Genomic DNA, 20,142 nt, shown 5'->3' on the forward strand with positions numbered 1-20,142 from the left:
AGTTTCACAAAATTAATATAAAGATATTTGGCCTTTTTATCTAATTTCATTTCCTCGTGAATTTGGAAGTGTACCCGAATACAAACAATATTCAAAAGTATATCACTAATTTCGTAAATGACACAAAAATAATTTCTACCCAAAAACTACGTTTGTGGAAAAATGAACTTATAATTTACGAAAAATTCTGAAAATATAAAAACAAATACAATCTGATTAAAAACTAACACCTGTTTGTAGTGGCACAACATTTCATCAGGCTTTCAACAATTATTGCAACATTTCACAAAATATTTATCTCATTTAACTTTAAACCTAGTGAAAAACTTAAGTCCGAGCAAAAATACTTTTTTTTTCATTTGAACGTACTGTTATTTTACGGAAAAGTATTGAAGTTTAAAATTATGTGATTTTATCTAAAACATGCTAAAATCATTAACTTATTCTCCTTTCATATATCATCACATTAATTAAGGGCATATGATAGCGTAGCATGCGGGATGATAATGTGGCAAATCTAAGGCATTGTTTTCTCGACTTGCAAATAATAGTATTGCAAACTGATCGAAAAAAATACAAAAACGTCATCAAATCGGTTCAGCAATTGTAAAAAAATGCAGTTTATGGAATTCCGTAAGTTCTACCGCGGGAAATATCACTTTTATCCTCAATGAATTCCAACAAAAGTCACTGATTCGTAAATTCTGTGATTAACGGCGGGAATGCCTGCACGACGATGTTGCATTAAGAATATATTTGACGCTTTTAAGTACATAAACGCTTTTTTTCCTTTTGCAATTAAGTGTGCACTGCATCAGAAATGTTATCTCAAAATTAGAAGAAAGAAAAAAATCAACGATAGTTTTTCTTCTGAAAGTATTTGTTGTAGCACAAAATTGCCTTCACAGTAGTTATAGCTCTTTTAACTGAAATGCTAATGACAGTTAAAAAGCCCGAGCGAAAATAATTTGTTTTCGTATGAACGTTCTGTTTTTCTACGGAAAAGTATTGGAACATAAAATTGTGTGAATTTACATGAAACATGCAAAAATCAAACATTAATATCTCAAAAAGTAAATCATGAAGGTATAGTTTTCTTTGTATATTTCGAGATTGTATACCAAATTGAATTTTTGTCAATATTTCAAGGAAATCTCAACGTCATATCTCTCTTCTGTATCGTTTGCCCTTGTCAGTAAATAATGGTTATAAATTAGTTTTGCAGTCCTCTATAAATTCATTGTTTGTTTCTTGCAAACATAAGTTTCTAGTGAATGATATAAGTATTGACCAAAGCTTTTGTACGCGAAGACCCAGTCGTTGACTTTTAAATGATCTTTCATCGAATAATTACGAACTTGATGATTCCTATGAGCATGAATAAAAAGACTGGTGAAAGTCAATACTGTACAATTATCCCATCAATAAAGGTACTAAAAGCATTAAGATGTTTGGTTTCTTTGTTTTATCACGACCTATCGGATAACAATGTTAAGTTCCTCGAGGTAATTATTGAACGAGCTCGTCTACAAGAAAGTACATCATAGATTATTATGTTTAATTATGTTTTATGACTGAAATCTTCAGTAAAGTAGTATAATCTTTTTCCTTCAAAAACGTGATTTATTTTTTATAGTTCGAGGCCATCATACACCATAAACATACATTGTCTTACCAGACAAGAGACATCATTGTTTGTACAATGTCAAATATAAAAAAAAATTCAAACGGAATTACCAGAGTGAAAAAAATATTTGATGTAGTTTGTTCAAGGGCAATTTATACCCCATTTAACCATTGGGGAAAAATTTCAGTACAGTTTTTTTTCTTTAAGGTGGTACCTAACACTACAGGGAGATAACTCTGTAAAAATCAGCTAAACGTTTTAATTACGTTGTTTTGTTAAGGAAATATTAAGCTTCTCAATGATCAAAATTGGTGTTTATCAAACTGCTATATAACCAATGAAATTTTTCTGATAAAGTGGTTGGTTCAAATTTTTTGAAATTTTTATATTTTTGTCAAAGGGTCAAAGTAAACATTTTGTCAAAATTTTATGAAAATTAAACGAGCAAAATTAATATTAGTCAAGGTGTTGGGTACCACCTTAAGCTTTTTACTGATATTTTAGTTTTTACATAATTGTTTCTAACCATTAAGAGCAAAAATAGTAAATTCGAAAATGCCTTTAAAATGATTAAAGAATTTCCTGACAATTGTATATTATCATGCAAAACGAAAACAACACTATATACATTTGGTGCGTACGAAGCGACTTTCTGATGTTATCATAGGCCTAAATCAGGAAAGCTCAAAGCTTTAATTTAAAGAAAGAATGTATAAATAGTCTTGAATACTTAAGGAGCTTTATGATCTAAAAAGCCGTTATAATTATAATAGTTATAATATTAAATGTTCAATAAAAGCAAAATATCTCCCTACTTAGGACCCAGACATAAAATTTTATCTAAAAATCTATGTTTTAAATAAAACTGATCACTACAAGTATTTTTCTTTGTATAATACATTATATTTATCTCATTTAAAGTATATTTAATCTTTAAGAGGTTTATTAGTTTATAAAAGTTATCATATGAATTAAATCAATGCATCAGGTACCTAGGTCACCTGTTTCCATTTGACGCACATACACGAAACAATGACCTCGTACAATCCCGTATCTCTTCAATATCATACAGAAATATTACCAATTCAATTGAAATATTTTACTGCAAAATTTCAATCTATCAACAAAAATAGATATATCACACATTGTATTTACTTCTACTTCTTTTGATATTGCTTCAAATAAAACTAGCTTAACATTTATGCTTGCTATACAGTTTTTTTTTTCACCCTAAAATTTTATATAAGTATTGCCATATTACACACAGAAAGAAGACATATATAGAGAGAAATGCATTGTTTTGCTTTTTTCACACAAAATATAATTCACAATGGCATCTTCCTGTATATGTACATGCTTCATTAATGTTAAGTGTTGAAATTTTGAAGGATACGTTATATTCACTTTCTTTTTCATTATTTGATTCGTTTTCATTCAGAACTGATATCTGGCATTTCACTATAGACATAAAGGTGTCTTAAAGAATTCAGGTAATACAAATAGAAATTTGGTGTCTTGCTTATGTTATGAGCGAAAAGTAATAATCAAACTATTGTGCACATCTCAGCTATAGGTGTCCTCTTTGCAGTCCATGTAAAAGTGATGTAGATTTCCATAAACTACAGAGACAACTCCTAGGAATTATAATATCAAACACATGTTGTTTCATCGGAAATATTAGGTGAAGGTAAAACAATACGAGAACACGGGAGGCAAATATAAAAAAAAACCATTTTTTTCACACCACGAAATATGACAAAAGTTTTGTGAGCCTCATTTTGCTTCCTGCTCCTAAAACTCGTATAAATAATGTTAAACTTTCTGACGAAAAACTGTATAAAGAATATATTGAAAAAGTCTTTATGGTCTTCACTTAATTCAGTAATTAAAAATTCAACTTATCTTAACAAGACTCTGCAATTATATCAGTGGTGATCAGGGATAATCTTTGCTCATTTTAACACTCTGGATTTTTAAACAAAAACTCATTCAAGATACCAGGCTTATAATTGTGTACGCCAGATGCGCATTTCGTGTACATAGAACTCATCAGTGATGTTCGAGTAGAAAAAAAAATTAAAAGGCCAAATAAAGTACGAATATGACTGAATTCCAAGTCTTTCTAGAAAAGCTTCATGTTTGTTTATATTACGATAAAACTAAGAAGGATGTTTCATTTTTTTTTCTTTTTCAGGGGTATCGGTAGAAGGAAGTGTTTTAACCATTGTTTGTATGGGTACAGAACGATATTTTGCAATTCGACACCCCATGAAAGTACGCAGAATATGTAATGAATTCAACGTTAAAGTTGCTATAGCAGTAACATGGATATTAGCAATAATCACAATGTGTCCTTTGGTCATTTATAAGCGATTAGTCGTAGATCAACACGTATTTGTTTTTAATAATACAGATTATTTGTTCAATGGAACTCAGGAAATGACATCATTTCATAGTGAAACCTGCCAGGAAACATGGCCATCTCATTCGGATAAAACTGCTTATGATGTATTTTTGTTGTTTATAGTTTATATAATTCCTGGATTTATTGTTGTTGCTCTATATTCTTTGATTGGCTGCAGCCTTTGCAGACAAAATCACGCACTGAATCGTGCTAATTCTGTTATAAGTAACGATGTTAAAGTAATGGCAAGTAGAAGAAAACTTGCCAGAATGATGATAATAATTTCTATACTGTTTGCATTGTGTTGGCTACCATATTTTATTATCATTATAGGGACTGATTTCTATGAGGAGTTTCGACATACTCTTGCCAAGTTATACCCATTTGCCTTGCTATTAGCACATTCTCATAGTGCACAAAATCCTATATTATACTGTTTTATGCACAGAGGATTTTTAGAGTTTCTGACAAAGCTAGCCCGATGTCAATTTTCGAGTATAACTAATAGGCGACAGGTAGGTAATTTTGATAATATTTTTAATTATATATTATCAGATTATTACATGGCATTTTTCATATCAATGTATCATCAGCCCAAGGTTATAATATATTTTCCTGTTGCCTAATATTTGTTTTGTACCCTACTTTGTTATGTTTTTTCACTAAAAACGTACCATTGAGGTGTATTTTTCGGAATTTGCCGAGTAACGGCGGAATGCCATGCGATAATAGCCGGAAGCAGTTGATAATTTTTTCATATCACCCCGCTAAGCACCGTTACGGAAAATATGGAATTCACGTAAATTTAATGCTATTATCATACTGTAAAAACTATAAGTTATTTACTCTAAGTATATGATAATAATTTTTACTGTGTCTAAATGCCGATACTAAAAATTTATCATTTATTTAAACATTGTTTGAATAAATCAAATTATATTGGAGTTTTGTTAATACAAGACGAAGATACTTAAAGGGAAACAAAAATCAATAGGTCGAAGAAGAGTTGTTTTTATATACAACACCAATGCCTTATTAAAACAGGCGAATCGACAACTACCACTTTATATGAAAAAAACATAATACAGAAAATCTATGATTGAGGAACACGAACCCCAGTAAAAATCGGATGTAAACTTTTGTTCAAAAGCAATGTAGTGATGATATACTTCTTCTTGCCTGAATATATACATCAATTGTTTTTTTCTTTCATTTGCAGATGAAAAATTCATTCAATTCTTCTGACAGAACACAATCACTTAGAATTTCAAAAATGAATGATGGCACGAATGATGAAAGGAAGAGATTAGTCGTAACATTGTCGGATCCTGGAAAAGCTGTTTAAGCCACGATTATTAAACAGCGTTGAAGCAGTGGTCATACATGTATATTACATGAAAAAAGCATTAATAAATAAAACATACTTCACTTAACTATGCCAATTGTACAACTAGTTTACTTGTGTCCATTTCCTGAAATAAATTATTATGTAAATAATCTATCTTTGCAGAGAACCCAAATGAGGTGCATTATGCTTTAAAAAAACGATTGAGTTTCAGCATAAAGATGTTCAGACAAGTTTTAATGTCTAATGATCTAACATGTGGCATAAGTAAAGCCATAACATGAACGGTACACTTTTTTCAGCACCAGATGTGCATTTCGACATTTAATGTCTCTTCAGTGATGCTCGATTCAAAACATTTAAAAATCCAAACCTTAATATACACATTGAAGAGCTGATAGATAAAACAAGAAAGGACCAACATTATAGCAAAATCCAACTTTATGTTACATTGTAGCAACGGAGGTTTATGATTTGGCTCCTAAAGTATAAAGAAAGTCTTAATTACTCCTTTTTAACTCGACTAAATATTGTTGTAGTTTATTTCCATCAATGGGAATTTAATCAAAATATATTAATATATTAATTATTACTTTAATGTCATATTTTTCTAAAGCTGTGATTTCTCCATTCATGTCTCGTGTTTGTATTATAAAACACGTAGTGCATGGGTATATTAAAAGCATATGCTAAAAAAGTCGCAATAACCTGATAAATTGAAATAAAATATTATAAAATCCAGTTTTAATTGCTAGCATTTGAATGAAGGTTGATTATGAGTTTAAGCCAAGGCCAATCAAAAACGAGCTTTCATTTAACTTTGGTTACTAAGTAGATGCGTTCAAAATCAATTAAAAAATTAAGTCAGACGATTTGATAGTCTGATGTTGTATTAAAACAAGTTTAGTTTTACAGATCAACCAACACGTGATTTTATCTATCATGAAAGTATGGACTTTCATGTGTTGATAAAACAATGTAATGACCTCATCAAATGGCTATAATTGTATAAAATATAATGATATAATGTATGTATACGTGTCTGTGTGTATATTTTACCAAATACAAGAACAGAGTTCGAAATGTCCCCCACAATGCACATATTTTATCAGTCCAAGTGCAATAACTAAAATAGAATAAACTGTTGTTCTGTTAATATTTTTATAAATTTCTATGAGAAATGGGTTGAGGTCGCTTGCAATGCAATTTTCTATATGATAAATTTTTTCGAGGAGTATAACTCTTTGAAAAATACTTGATTGGCACTGATTTTCGAGCTTATCCCATCCATTGCTGATATAAATTTCGGAAAATTGTAGCAAAAATTGTACACGTGAGAGCGCTAATAAAAGCGGACGGACGCCCTGTATTTCCATGTCCCCCGCAAAGCATCGCACGAGGGACAACAACAATGAGAGACCCATCGTGAATTTGAAATTCCAAACAGATGTTACAAGCAAATAACTGAAATATCAAATATGAAAATCGCTGTAGCAATAGCAGTGTGTATGTGTTATTATCATATTTTCAATACTTCAAACTGTTCAAAATATTCGAAAATGAAATCAAGTTGAAAACTCTTTTGAATCAAATAACATTTTAATGGTTTTGATCTCCTTAATATTACTCAATTCAAAACTTAAGATCCTCGTCAAGGGTTTCTTCATGTTAGGCTACAACGTTTATAGCATAATAATTTGGAAATGTTTGATATTTTGCCGATGTATTTAAGAATCATATTTTCCTATATTTCTTTCATTAGGTTATCTGTAATGATAATTTTAAGTTAAAATTCAAGACGAGACCGTACCGAAAAAGATCGTTTTGAACAATAACGTGGCTAAAAAACAATTAATTTATAAAAAGTAACATAAAAAATAATGAAATACAGTACACTAAAACGAAATGCTCTAAAAAAAATGCTTCTGCTGTTAGACATGTAAAAAGAAATAAAAACATTAAATTGAAATGTTAATAGCGTTTCATATCATCCGTTAATGATTGGACACATTGCCTTTTGAGCGATTATGTTTTTCGATAAGAATCTCACCCAGAAGGCATTGAACGCATGATGTTGCATCGACGTCTCAAAATTGCATCAATTCTTTGATGGTTTTTTTTCTAAGATGCGTAGAGCATTTTATTAGAAATAAACAGATTTCATAGGGAGCGTTAATGCACATTATTGTTATTAAACTATCGGCGAGGAATAGACATATTGTTACAGTCATTCCGCTTTAATTTGACAAAGGCGTAGGTATAACAAGGCTCATGGCAAACATTTAGTGGATATTTAAATATAACCTGAAAAGTTTGAAATTATATATTTCACTAAAGGCCTAACATTAGGCATGATATTACAAATATAAACATATTAAACCATTAATGCATGAACAAACATAGATACAAATGTTTGCAAAGTGTATGCAATTGCAAGGAAATAATTAGAATCATGTGCAAAACAGTGTAGGCGAGACCATTGATTGGCGCGCTAAAATATCCCATTGACTGGGTCAGATTAGGTGAACGTTCGTCTGTAACGCCCACAACTCACGACGTATTTATTATAAACATTTAAACTGTGGGGTTGCCAAAGGGTTTCAGTATATATACGAACTACAGTGCACAGTATATTATATACATATTTTATTTGCGATCATAAAATGTACGAAGTCGTCCATTACTATGTAAATTGGGTCGATTAAAAAAAAAGCTGAAAATGTTTCTGTTGCCAAGGGTTTTTCACAAGTATAGTAGTTAGCAGAAAAGTTCACCAAACTATACATTTTACCTATTCAAAAACGTAAATGCAAATTCCACAAGGCTTGATCCAAATAGCCTTTTTATTGTCTAATAACTTGCAAGTACGAAAAAGACAGGACAGAAGTATATTTTGTCTATATGTTTTGTGTACGCACACTTTTTAAAGTTGATCATGCATTCGTTCTAAAATAAAATTTTGACCAGATAAAAGTTAAAAGATGACATAATTGGACATGCAACCGCAATTGTTAAATCGCTTTGACGTCTGAAAAAAAAGATAATAATCAACACATGCATTGTAACTTTTAAAGCCAGTTAAATCCTTTTTTTTTTTTGTTGAAAGAACGTGCGATGTCATAAAAATTGATTATCAAAACATAACGAAAACACAAGTAAAGAACGTTTACACTGAAATGCAGTCAAGTTTAGCGATTGATAATTCATTGATAACATTCTGGCGTATCACAAACAAACAACTTGTAACGTCTCACTTCATTGGCCGAAAGATTTAAATACAACAACAATTGTTGTGTGCACGTGAATTGACACAGGTGACCGACAATGGAATGTACTACGTTACTACGAACGTAAAAAACAATGATTTTTGGTCGAAATAATTAAATAAGTATTTTGTGAATTTCAAATAGTGGGGTCGAAATATTATACTAATAATTTGTGTTAAGTAATATTCTTTATGCATGCAGCACTTGTACCGCACTATGAAAAATATAAGGATAAAATAAAATACATGTGCCGCTTTTATACGGATGAATGTATGAACCACTTTAATTTCTTTCATATTGACGCTAGGTTATTATCCTGACAATGTCGTAGTTACTTATAATACGGATCTCATAATACTGATCCATTTCAAATTTATGATGGGTTGCACATTCCTCTTTTATTGTTTTCATGCTATAAAACGAAAATAAAGAAGCTAAGCGTTTGGTCATTCAGAAATGACGTGTCATAAACGAGCAAATTGTCCCCGAAAGATCGTACCATGTGTGCACGTGAATATAGATGTACTATGCAATGTACTATCATGGTCACCACGAAATTCAAATGAATTCAGTGAAGGCATGTTGGTGTAAAAAGGTTTGAAATGTTTCATCGGCGAAGATTTTATTTTTTCATTTGTGGAACTAAAAAATAAATAAATACTTGTGAGAAATGTCGTAGTTTATAAGGAACTATATAAATGTACTGTTTTCGATTTTGATTGGTTGAAAATTTATCCTTTAATTTCATACCGTAAGAATAGAGCTTTGCATAACATTGTTGAACAATCCGCCAAAGTAACGTGTGGCATGCGTGCGTATTAAAATGAAATACAAAATCATACATGTATGATAAACTTATAAACGAAATATTAAGAAATTATAAGGATGACTACTGTAAAAGTATGTACAAAAATGGAGTCACCTTTTATCAATACATTTAGTGAATAACCACACTGTTTAAAACTGATTGTTTTCTTTGCAACTATTTAAATATTTACAATATATAATTTTCAACCTAGGATAGCAAAACAGTTAATTATAAATTAAGAAAGTATATCGCTGGAGTTTATAAAGTACATTTCCTTCCACTGTGCCATGGTTTGCCATCTCCATTTTTTCTCTAAACAAAGCATGGCTGGTTACATGTTCAGAATTTACTTAGAATTTCGGGATTTTTTTTTCAAAATCAAGTAAACTAAATCAGAAAAAAAATCACACTATCCTAAAACTTATGAAAGAATATGAATAATGAACATGACAGTTTATAACACAAACCCATTTACTATAAAAATCGAGCAATATCTTTAGTATGTAATTTGGTTATTTTTGTAGTTAAGTACGGTTTCATTTCAAGTACAACGTTAATTCATCAAGTCCATTGAATAAAAGATAAGGCAGGGTGAGCAACTTAATTGACAAAAAAAGGCAGGATGACGATTTATGTAAAAAATCAGGATAAACGAATAAATATAGTCAGGACCTAACAGACTGAAAAATAGAAAGACAGGACAGAGATAACAACTAAAAAAAATGCAGGACAAAATGTTTCATCCAAGTCCTTCACCCCCAATCAAAATAAAATGGTAGCTCCCTTAATCCAGGACCAATTGAGAGGATACAGTTGAATTAAATATTTCGACGTGACTGTTAAGATTAAAGTTTAAAATTTTACATGCACATGTATAAAAGCTAGAATTGCCATGCGATAATCAAGAACACAATCATGTTCGGGAATACGACGATGGAAGTTTTTAACGATCTTGACCGGCTACGTGAATACTGATCAGTCCATTCAGCTTTATAGTACGCGTGTTCTATTTTCGTAGGTGTGAGGTCGAAGGTTTGAATTGACCAATGAAAACGATCGTTCCTTAACGAGTTAATCTAATAAAGTATGTTTGACTGATTATGTTGCACGACCTTTCGCTAAGCTTGACCGCAGTTCAGTGTAAGTATTCAATATAAATCAAAACACAAAGGTTATTCCTGATTAGTTTTTCGAATTATTTTATTTAGGCGTTGAGACCCTTTGGTGACCTCACAGTTTAAATGTCTATAATAAATACGTCGTGAGTTTTGGGCGTTACAGACGAACGTTCACCTAATCTGACCCAGTCAATGGGATATTTTTGCGCGCCAATCAATGGTCTCGGCTACACTGTTATGCACATGATTCTAATGTCTCTTCAGAGATGGTCTAGACCAAAATATTTGAAAATCAAAGTCTAATACAAACGTTAAAGAGCTGATAAAACCGGGAAGGACATGAAGGAAATCCAATTTTCGAACAAAGAATCGTAGCCTTAGACGAGGGAGATGATGCGTGAGGCCAAATATCTTGAAAATCCAAAACCTAATACAAACTTTGCAGAGCTGATAAAACCATAAAGGACATAAAGTACCAGATGCGCTTTCGACTACTAATACTGATCGCGAAAAATGGATGCCCTTGATGACAGCAGATTTAAGATTGGTTGATTGATTGTTGGCTTCTTAAAGTCCAGTGGCAAATATTTCATGCATGTTCATGACGAATTAACAATAAATACAATAGGTAGATACTGTAATAGGGGCCGTCCGGGATGAAGGTAAACAAAATTTGGACTGCCACTGGAAAATGAGGATATGTTAGGAAGGGACAATTTTTTCCTTGCAACAGGTCACCTACAGACCCAACAAAGAGTTGTTGCAAGGGTTCTTAACATGCAGAGTGCTTGACACTCTCTCTACATGAAGCATCGGTTTTAACGTCCTAAATTCAGACCGCGAGTGGCTGCGTATTTATACATACCGCACGGACGCCCCACTTTGGCAAGGGTTTTACTGCCTTGATGAGGAAGACAAAAGAGTGACCATAATTCTATTCCGCAGTCCTGCAGTTACCACGATCAGTTTAACACCAGTTAACTTTTTTATTATTACGTAAGTAGCCAATTCTTTCGGATCGGCCACATACTATAAAAAAAACTTCAATAGGCATCAAATAGTTACTACATTTAAATTTAAGTAAATTGTATATTAAATTAAAGAGAGGCGAAAGATACCAAAAGGATATTGAAACTCATAATTCGAAAACAAACTGACAATACCATGACTAAAAACGAAAAACGACGAAAATACAAACAACATAAAAACAAAACACAACATAGAAAACTAAAGACTGATCAACACGAACCCCACAAAAAACTGGGGTGATCGTAGATGCTCTGGGAGGTTAGCAGATTCTGCTCCACGTGTGGCATCCGTCGCATTGCAAAATAAGTATAACCCCGATGATAAGTCTAATTCGGTAGGTCACATTCGAGGAAAAGAGGACGGGATTGTGTTAACTACTATTGGAACATATCCGTCGTCATCTGTGAAACAGATATTCCATAACGAACAACCAACTCGTGATGGCGTCCGTAAAATGTTCAAAAGGGATGATTTCAACCTTACAACATGGAACTCCTGATCCAATAGTTTCCTTGTAAGCAGCAACCCTCTATCAAGGAAACCATGATAGGAATTACAAGCTCTGGAATATCGTATCAGTTAATTTCTATATTTTCAATGCGTGGGCCTTAAAATCCAAGATACTACTTTTGAAAGTGGAAAAACGCAAGGGTAACAATGATGATGTTACTTAAGAAGCTGCCCGTGAGGTAGTATCATTATCATTAAGCAAACATCAATTGACTAGTTTTAACACCTAAAATAACTGATTTAATGCCATTTTAATACCATTTAGTCGCATTGTGGTTAATGTGTTTTCAGCTACCTGGTTGAGCCAAACAATGGCAGATAGATAATTTTCTTCTGTCTAGTTTGAAAATATCAACACATTTCTCTTGTTACTAATGCTAAATTTTGTGCCATCATTCAAAATTTAATTTCTACGATTAGATTCCGTTATTGAACCTTCATAATAAACAAAACTGGTAAAAACTTGACAGTAAACCTTTAGCATCATGGTAGCAGTAATCACGTGACAGTAATCTCTCCTTGAACTGTATCGACTAATGTCATTATATGAAGAAAAAACTTCTGCCAAATAAACAAAAAAATATATTTGGTATTGTCATCATAGACAGAAATCAAACAGTACAAAAACCAAATAGTATCAAGAATATTCCACATACATAGCACTATCTTCAACACTAGTCAAGTGACTATAAAGTATGACCAGCTTTATCGCTCTGGATGAAGAGAAGTTGTAATTATAGGTTTCATTACGAGTGAGAATTGGATATCGCTTGATATCAACTCGAATTATTTAATTTTAATGTAATAACAAACGAGCCTCGGCAAGTTTATTATTACTATTCAAATTAAATAACGACAGTTTATATCAAGCGATATCCAATTCTCAAGAGTTGTTAAATCTATTTCTCTTATGGTCAAATATTCTCATTGTGTTAAATTAAAAATTCCGCGAATCGTTGGTCTAGTCTTTTGTGCATACCTGTATGACGTCATATGTGCTGTTCCGGAGTCAAACTTTTTACATGCGACATATTAAAACCTTTTTACGCTTCAGAATGTAATAGAATTTGACAATAAAAAGATTTTCAGGTGAAAAGTGTGAGTGTTTTGTATATCATCGAAGAAATCACATATGTCCGTTGCCATGGACGAAATGTACATCGTCTTAACCTTTGAAAGTCATCAATGACGAATAACCAATGGAAATGTCGTAATATCGTCTCATGATGCTGGATAAATCAATCAAATTAACGCAGTTTTCGTATCACTTATTCGTGTCACACTCCTTGGAGTGGAATGTGATACGAGAAATATCTTCATGCAAGAAATAGATAACAGGACACAACCATAAGAGAAATACATATTGTCAAAATCTGCCATCAAGCAAATTATTTAACCCTTTAAGCGCCGAGACGTTGTTTTTTCACATTGTTACGTTGCCATACATATTTGAATGACGTTACTATAAACGATACGTAACGAAACGTTAACACATTACCTACAAGCACATGCACGTTATCCTCGTTAATTGATTAATTGGACATCTCGTACATTCGGGGAAATCCAACATCCTCAGGACTAATCTTTTAATTTGAGTACACGTGGCAGACCTTGCGAATATTCAGTGATTTTTTTTTTATTTTTGGGTTGGAAATCGAAGTTATTTTATTACATTTCTATTTTTTTTTTCTAGAATACTATAAAAAAAAACACGACAATATGGAAATAGATAAAGGTTTTCATAATATCATTATGATAAATATTACAAACAGTAAAGATATATTTGTACTTCGGTCAGGTTTAGGAATTTGTGTCAGATGTTCATACTCCTTGGTTTTTTTTCCTACGATACAGGGTAAATAAAGGCAACATTAGTATACCGCTGTTCAAAAGTCATAAATCGATTGAGAGAAAAAAATCCGGTTTACAAACTAAAACCGAGGGAAACACATCAACTATAAGAGGAAGACAACGAAATAACAGAACACAGAAGTGAAACAAAAAACAAACAACAATGCAACATTCATAGAAACGAAATATTTTGCCCCATAACACCCATTTTTCTTTTCATATAAGACTTAAATAGCTCATAAAAGGTCATTTAACAAAATTTAAGCAGATTCTAGATTTCTTTTCTTTTGATTTGAGACCCAAATAATAACAATACAAATGTAAGGTTAAAGTCCGAGTCAGCCTTTTCCTGCCATTTTTTGAAAATTAAATATCTCGAAAAGGAGCTCCATAACCTATCAATATTGTTAGCTTATTTTATTCCTTAACTAATGCTCTTCTGACTTATAGTATCAATTTTAAATTCTAGATTTTTTTAATTTCGCCTTAGTACATCCTTAAAGTGTAATGATATCAAGATATAACCAAAAAACCAACGACTGGTGATGCTCCTTGCTGGGACTAGTACGGTAGTGTTATACGTGATTAATACGAAGATACACATACAACAAAAATCACAAAAGAAAAAGGGACTAACCTCTAAAATGCCGGTATAATAGACAGCAACAAACAGTTCCATATTCAAAATTACATATATGTCAGATAAGAACAAAATGTTTAATATGTCTAAAGAATGGTAACTTACGAGTTCAATTTTTAAATTAGCATAAAATATGTTTTTCTTAAACAAAGGACCAAATTTTCTAACGTTCATTTCCATTATATTTTGTGTACAATGTCCAGTCATATCACGTCATGTTTTTTTCGTTTTTAAAACTAATCAATAAATTTATGCAAAATATATTTTTTTTATTTTGGTTTTAAGCTTTTTTAAGTTTAATGTATTTTTCACTTGCCTTTTTCAAAGTTTTATTTGATAAAATTGGGGATTGAACTAAAACTAAGGGTTGCAGCATTCCCATGAAAAGCTTATAAACCCCCCCAAAAAAAAGACAAAAAGTATAGCCAAAGCTGGCCAATGTAACCGAGCTTTGCATTAAAATGAAGTAACATTAAATTTTAATATCACAATATACGAAGTATTGGCTATTGGGTTGCTAGTACTCTTCAACTTTCCAATTGTCAACTTTCTTTTTCTTAGCAATAATATATCCTCTTCATTATTCTATGGTGTTAACATGTATCAGTTAATACGTTACGCTCATGCATCTGCACACTATGCGGAGTTAACATGGGTGTGCTCCTTACACATAAACTGCTCAAAACAAACTTATGAGGAAGAACGACTGAAATTGACTCTACATAAGCTTAATAGTCCTGCAACCAGAGTTTATTTTTTAAAACTTTAATGTATCGGAATAACATGCACCTGTATTGCATGTCGATGGAAAGAGAAAAATGTGTACAATAAGAAAAATTTGGTCGTAAAAACCCAGTGTAGTCACATTTTTGTGAAATTGAGGTCAAAGGTCAAACCTCAAATAAATTCAAACATAAGGACAAAGAAGGAATTTCCTTGTGTCTGAGTGATCAAATAAAAGTTGTTCTAAAGTTGTTCTTATATTTATTCAGTAGAATGCTACAAAAACGATTGAATCAAAAGTATATACTGCATAGGATGTCAAAACGACAAGTTTGACTATTTGTATGAAGTGTATTACAAGACCGCGTTTTTCCACTTGCATCCAAAGGATGTGTATTTTTGAAAATTGGTATTTGGTCATTGTAGAGAGGAGAAAGATACCAAAGGGACATCCAAACACCAAAAAGTCGAAAACAAACTGACAACCGCGGCCATTTTAAAAAAAGAAAAAGACCACATAGGGTGAAACATGCATAGCCAGAAACATTTACCCTGTCGATGCACCGGTCTCACTCCATTTTGGAAATCAGGCGATTTCCTCGGATTTTCATTATAACCATTATTTTGACCTTCTTAATTCATTTAGGAGATTTAAACCTCGATAACCTATTGCTGCCTTCCTAAATTCATTTGTTGAATGAAGAATAGTTTATGACCATGCAGTACGCGTGACTGGCAAACAGAAACTAATAAGTAGTATTATGAACCATATAGAGTACAGAGAATATAGGAATCAAAAAAGGTTCTCAAATAATCCACCAAGTTATATGAATTCCTATGTTATGTAATTCTTCAACAACTTAATTTAATTTACGCGGCTGGATCAGATTTTATTAGTATCAGTGATGCATTTTAACGAATATGTCACTCAGACATGTTAGTATCGTTATTAAACTGTCTCATAATAAATCATGTTGATGTTTATCAAGCCTGTATGTCACTTATGTTTTCAGTTCTATTAAATTCTGAAGTCGAATATTGACTTTTCTATAGATATAGATTGTTTTAATTTTCCACTATGATACATTCATATCATAGAAAATCATTGGAGATTTTAAAATATGAATCAAGCGATATATTGGGCATTGGTGATTGGGTATATAGATGGGAATCAACCATCTTCAACAATAGACAAGTGTCTATATAACATGTCAAACTCATACGGAGTTCATATAGTAAACAAAACCTATTTATGATCTGTCATCAAAACTGAATTATCAAAATGACAAAAAAACAACATTAAGATAAGACAGCGACTGACAACATTCCAGACTAGATACAGACACACTAATATGTGTGGGGTTTAACTTGTTTTTTATAAATCTTAACCCTCCCCTTTTTAATCTCGATCAGTGGTCTAATAAAAAAAACCCTTATATACCAGGCTTATAATTTTGTACGCCAGACGCGCGTTTCGTCTTCTTTGGATTCATCAGTTACGCTCGCATCATAAAGGTATAACTATAAAGCCAAATCAAGTACGAAGTTGAAGAGCATTGAGGACCCAAATTCCGAACGTTTTTGCCAAATACAGCTAAGGTAATCTATTCCTGGGTTAAGGTACATAAAAGGTACATGCATAAGGCAATATAAATCATTAAGACAAATATGGAACGCCACAGCTGTCATATGTGATACTCTAATATTTACAAGGCACAACATAGAAATATATAAAGGCTGAGAACACAAACCCCGCCAAAAACCGGAGGCGATCACGGCTGCTCCGGAAGGTAAGTAGATCCTGTTTCACACGTAGCACCCGTCGTGTTGCTGATGTGAGTACAAACCCTGTGATAAGTCTAATTCGATAGGTCACATTCAAGGAAAAGGGGACGGGATTGTGGTTACGACAATTGGAACATATTCATCGTCATCTGTGAAACGGATATTCCAAATAGTTGCATTTTTCAAGATAGTGCGATATATATCAGATAATGCAATTTATCAGAAATAAAAGATTGATATTCGTATATATTCAAATGATCATACACTCTAAAAAAAATCGGAGAATTTGTATTATGTAGAATTGATGCTATGTCCCTTTAGTCCGATGACATGATAAATTTGTAAACTTTCATGGGTTGCAGTCCTTGGATGGTGTAAACTTCCCACTAACATCATACACCATTACACCATTCACCATTACACCATACACCCTGTGCCATTACACCATATACATTACACCTTTGCACCATACACCTTACACATTACACCATAATGCAATTTAATTTCAAAGAAAGCGTGCGACTACAAAATTATTTATTTATTTTAAAAAACGAATTTTGATCACAATATTGTAAATTAATGTATAAAATTAAAAATCAGTTCTTATCAATATTTTGCATAGTTTTAAATGTCTTACACCATTCATTCACACCATTCCCGATCGCACGTTACACCATTACACCTTTCCCCTTACACCATAGCACCACACACCTTCTACCATTGCACCATATGCCATACACCATTACACCATTTTTGGGAAGTTTACACCATCCAAGGGCTGTTGTTATAAAACTTGGAGAGATGCAAAAATAACGAAAATGCATCTAGAGAGAAAGCTTTTTTTACTGATAAATGGACCCACTTTTAGCAGTGAAAATTACACTTTTACACTTACAACAGGAACAACACGTGAGACACATGGTTTCTTTTGATTTGTTTTACTATAATACTGCCTCCATTTGAGAGCTATGTGGAAAAACGAGCGGACCAAAATATTGTTATTCTATATACTTATTTTCTCATTTTTGGCTGCCGGTCTTTCATAATGTACGCACGCCCCTCAACCCCTTTTCATATTAGAGAACTCTGAACAGTGACTCGAACTTTAATTTGAACTCATACTCGATGGATAGCTACACTCATCCAATGCACATAAAACAAACGACATGGATATCGGTTTAAAGATAGAACTAATTTTTCCCAATGATCACGTGGTTTTGCCTCATCATGTAATGTGATAACTACTTCAAAGAATGACAAAACCACAACTTATAATGACAAAACCACATCAAATACTGGAACGAACAGCCATATAAAGAATTGACAAATCATCATTTATTATTTACCAGATAACAAAACCACATAGAATCATGTGCAAAACAGTGTATGCGAGACCATTGAATGGCGCGCTAAAATATCCCATTGACTGGGTCAGATTAGGTGAACGTTCGTCTGTAACGCCCACAACTCACGACGTATTTATTATAAACATTTAAACTGTGGGGTTGCCAAAGGGTTTCAGTATATATACGAACTACAGTGCACAGTATATTATATACATATTTTATTTGCGATCATAAAATGTACGAAGTCGTCCATTACTATGTAAATTTGGTCGATTAAAAAAAAAGCTGAAAATGTTTCTGTATATTTTGTCTATATGTTTTGTGTACGCACACTTTTTAAAGTTGATCATGCATTCGTTCTAAAATAAAATTTTGACCAGAAAAAAGTTAAAAGATGACATAATTGGACATGCAACCGCAATTGTTAAATCGCTTTGACGTCCGAAAAAAAAGATAATAATCAACACATGCATTGTAACTTTTAAAGCCAGTTAAATCCTTTTTTTTTTGCTGAAAGAACGTGCGATATCATAAAAATTGATTATCAAAACATAACGAAAACACAAGTAAAGAACGTTTACACTGAAATGCAGTCAAGTTTAGCGATTGATAATTCATTGATAACATTCTGGCGTATCACAAACAAACAACTTGTAACGTCTCATTTCATTGGCCGAAAGATTTAAATACAACAACAATTGTTGTGTGCACGTGAATTGACACAGGTGACCGACAATGGAATGTACTACGTTACTACGAACGTAAAAAACAATGATTTTTGGTCGAAATAATTAAATAAGTATTTTGTGAATTTCAAATAGTGGGGTCGAAATATTATACTAATAATTTGTGTTAAGTAATATTCTTTATGCATGCAGCACTTGTACCGCACTTTGAAAAATATAAGGATAAAATAAAATACATGTGCCGCTTTTATACGGATGAATGTATGAACCACTTTAATTTCTTTCATATTGACGCTAGGTTATTATCCTGACTATGTCGTAGTTACTTATAATAAGGATCTCATAATACTGATCCATTTCAAATTTATGATGGGTTGCACATTCCTCTTTTATTGTTTTCATGCTATAAAAGTAGCTAAGCGTTTGGTCATTCAGAAATGACGTGTCATAAACGAGCAAATTGTCCCCGAAAGATCGTACCATGTGTGCACGTGAATATAGATGTACTATGCAATGTACTATCATGGTCACCACGAAATTCAAATGAATTCAGTGAAGGCATGTTGGTGTAAAAAGGTTTGAAATGTTTCATCGGCGAAGATTTTATTTTTGCATGTGTGGAACTAAAAAATAAATAAATACTTGTGAGAAATGTCGTAGTTTATAAGGAACTATATAAATGTACTGTTTTCGATTTTAATTGGTTGAAAATTTATCCTTTAATTTCATGCCGTAAGAATAGAGCTTTGCATAACATTGTTGAACTATCCGCCAAAGTAACGTGTGGCATGCGTGCGTATTAAAATGAAATACAAAATCATACATGTATGATAAACTATAAACGAAATATTAAGAAATTAAGGATGACTACTGTAAAAGTATGTACAAAAATGGAGTCACCTTTTATCAATACATTTAGTGAATAACCACACTGTTTAAAACTGATTGTTTTCTATGCAACTATTTAAATATTTACAATATATAATTTTCAACCGAGGATAGCA

The 20,142-nt window shown here is 32.2% G+C and overlaps 1 protein-coding gene across 1 annotated transcript in view; it reads left to right on the forward strand.

The window, feature by feature from the left end:
- Window positions 1-5,657, forward strand: part of LOC127698944 (QRFP-like peptide receptor) — a 36,551-nt gene extending 30,894 nt beyond the window's left edge. The window contains exons 3-4 of the mRNA XM_052202721.1: window positions 3,822-4,546; window positions 5,251-5,657. Coding sequence (XP_052058681.1) covers window positions 3,822-4,546; window positions 5,251-5,376 — 851 coding nt within the window. The 3' untranslated portion in view covers window positions 5,377-5,657. The remainder of the gene's footprint in view (window positions 1-3,821; window positions 4,547-5,250) is intronic.
- The last annotated feature ends 14,485 nt before the right edge of the window (window positions 5,658-20,142 follow it).

The sequence above is a fragment of the Mytilus californianus genome, unplaced genomic scaffold, assembly GCF_021869535.1.
Source record: "Mytilus californianus isolate M0D057914Y unplaced genomic scaffold, xbMytCali1.0.p SCAF_1, whole genome shotgun sequence".
Classification (NCBI taxonomy): Eukaryota; Metazoa; Mollusca; class Bivalvia; order Mytilida; family Mytilidae; genus Mytilus; species Mytilus californianus.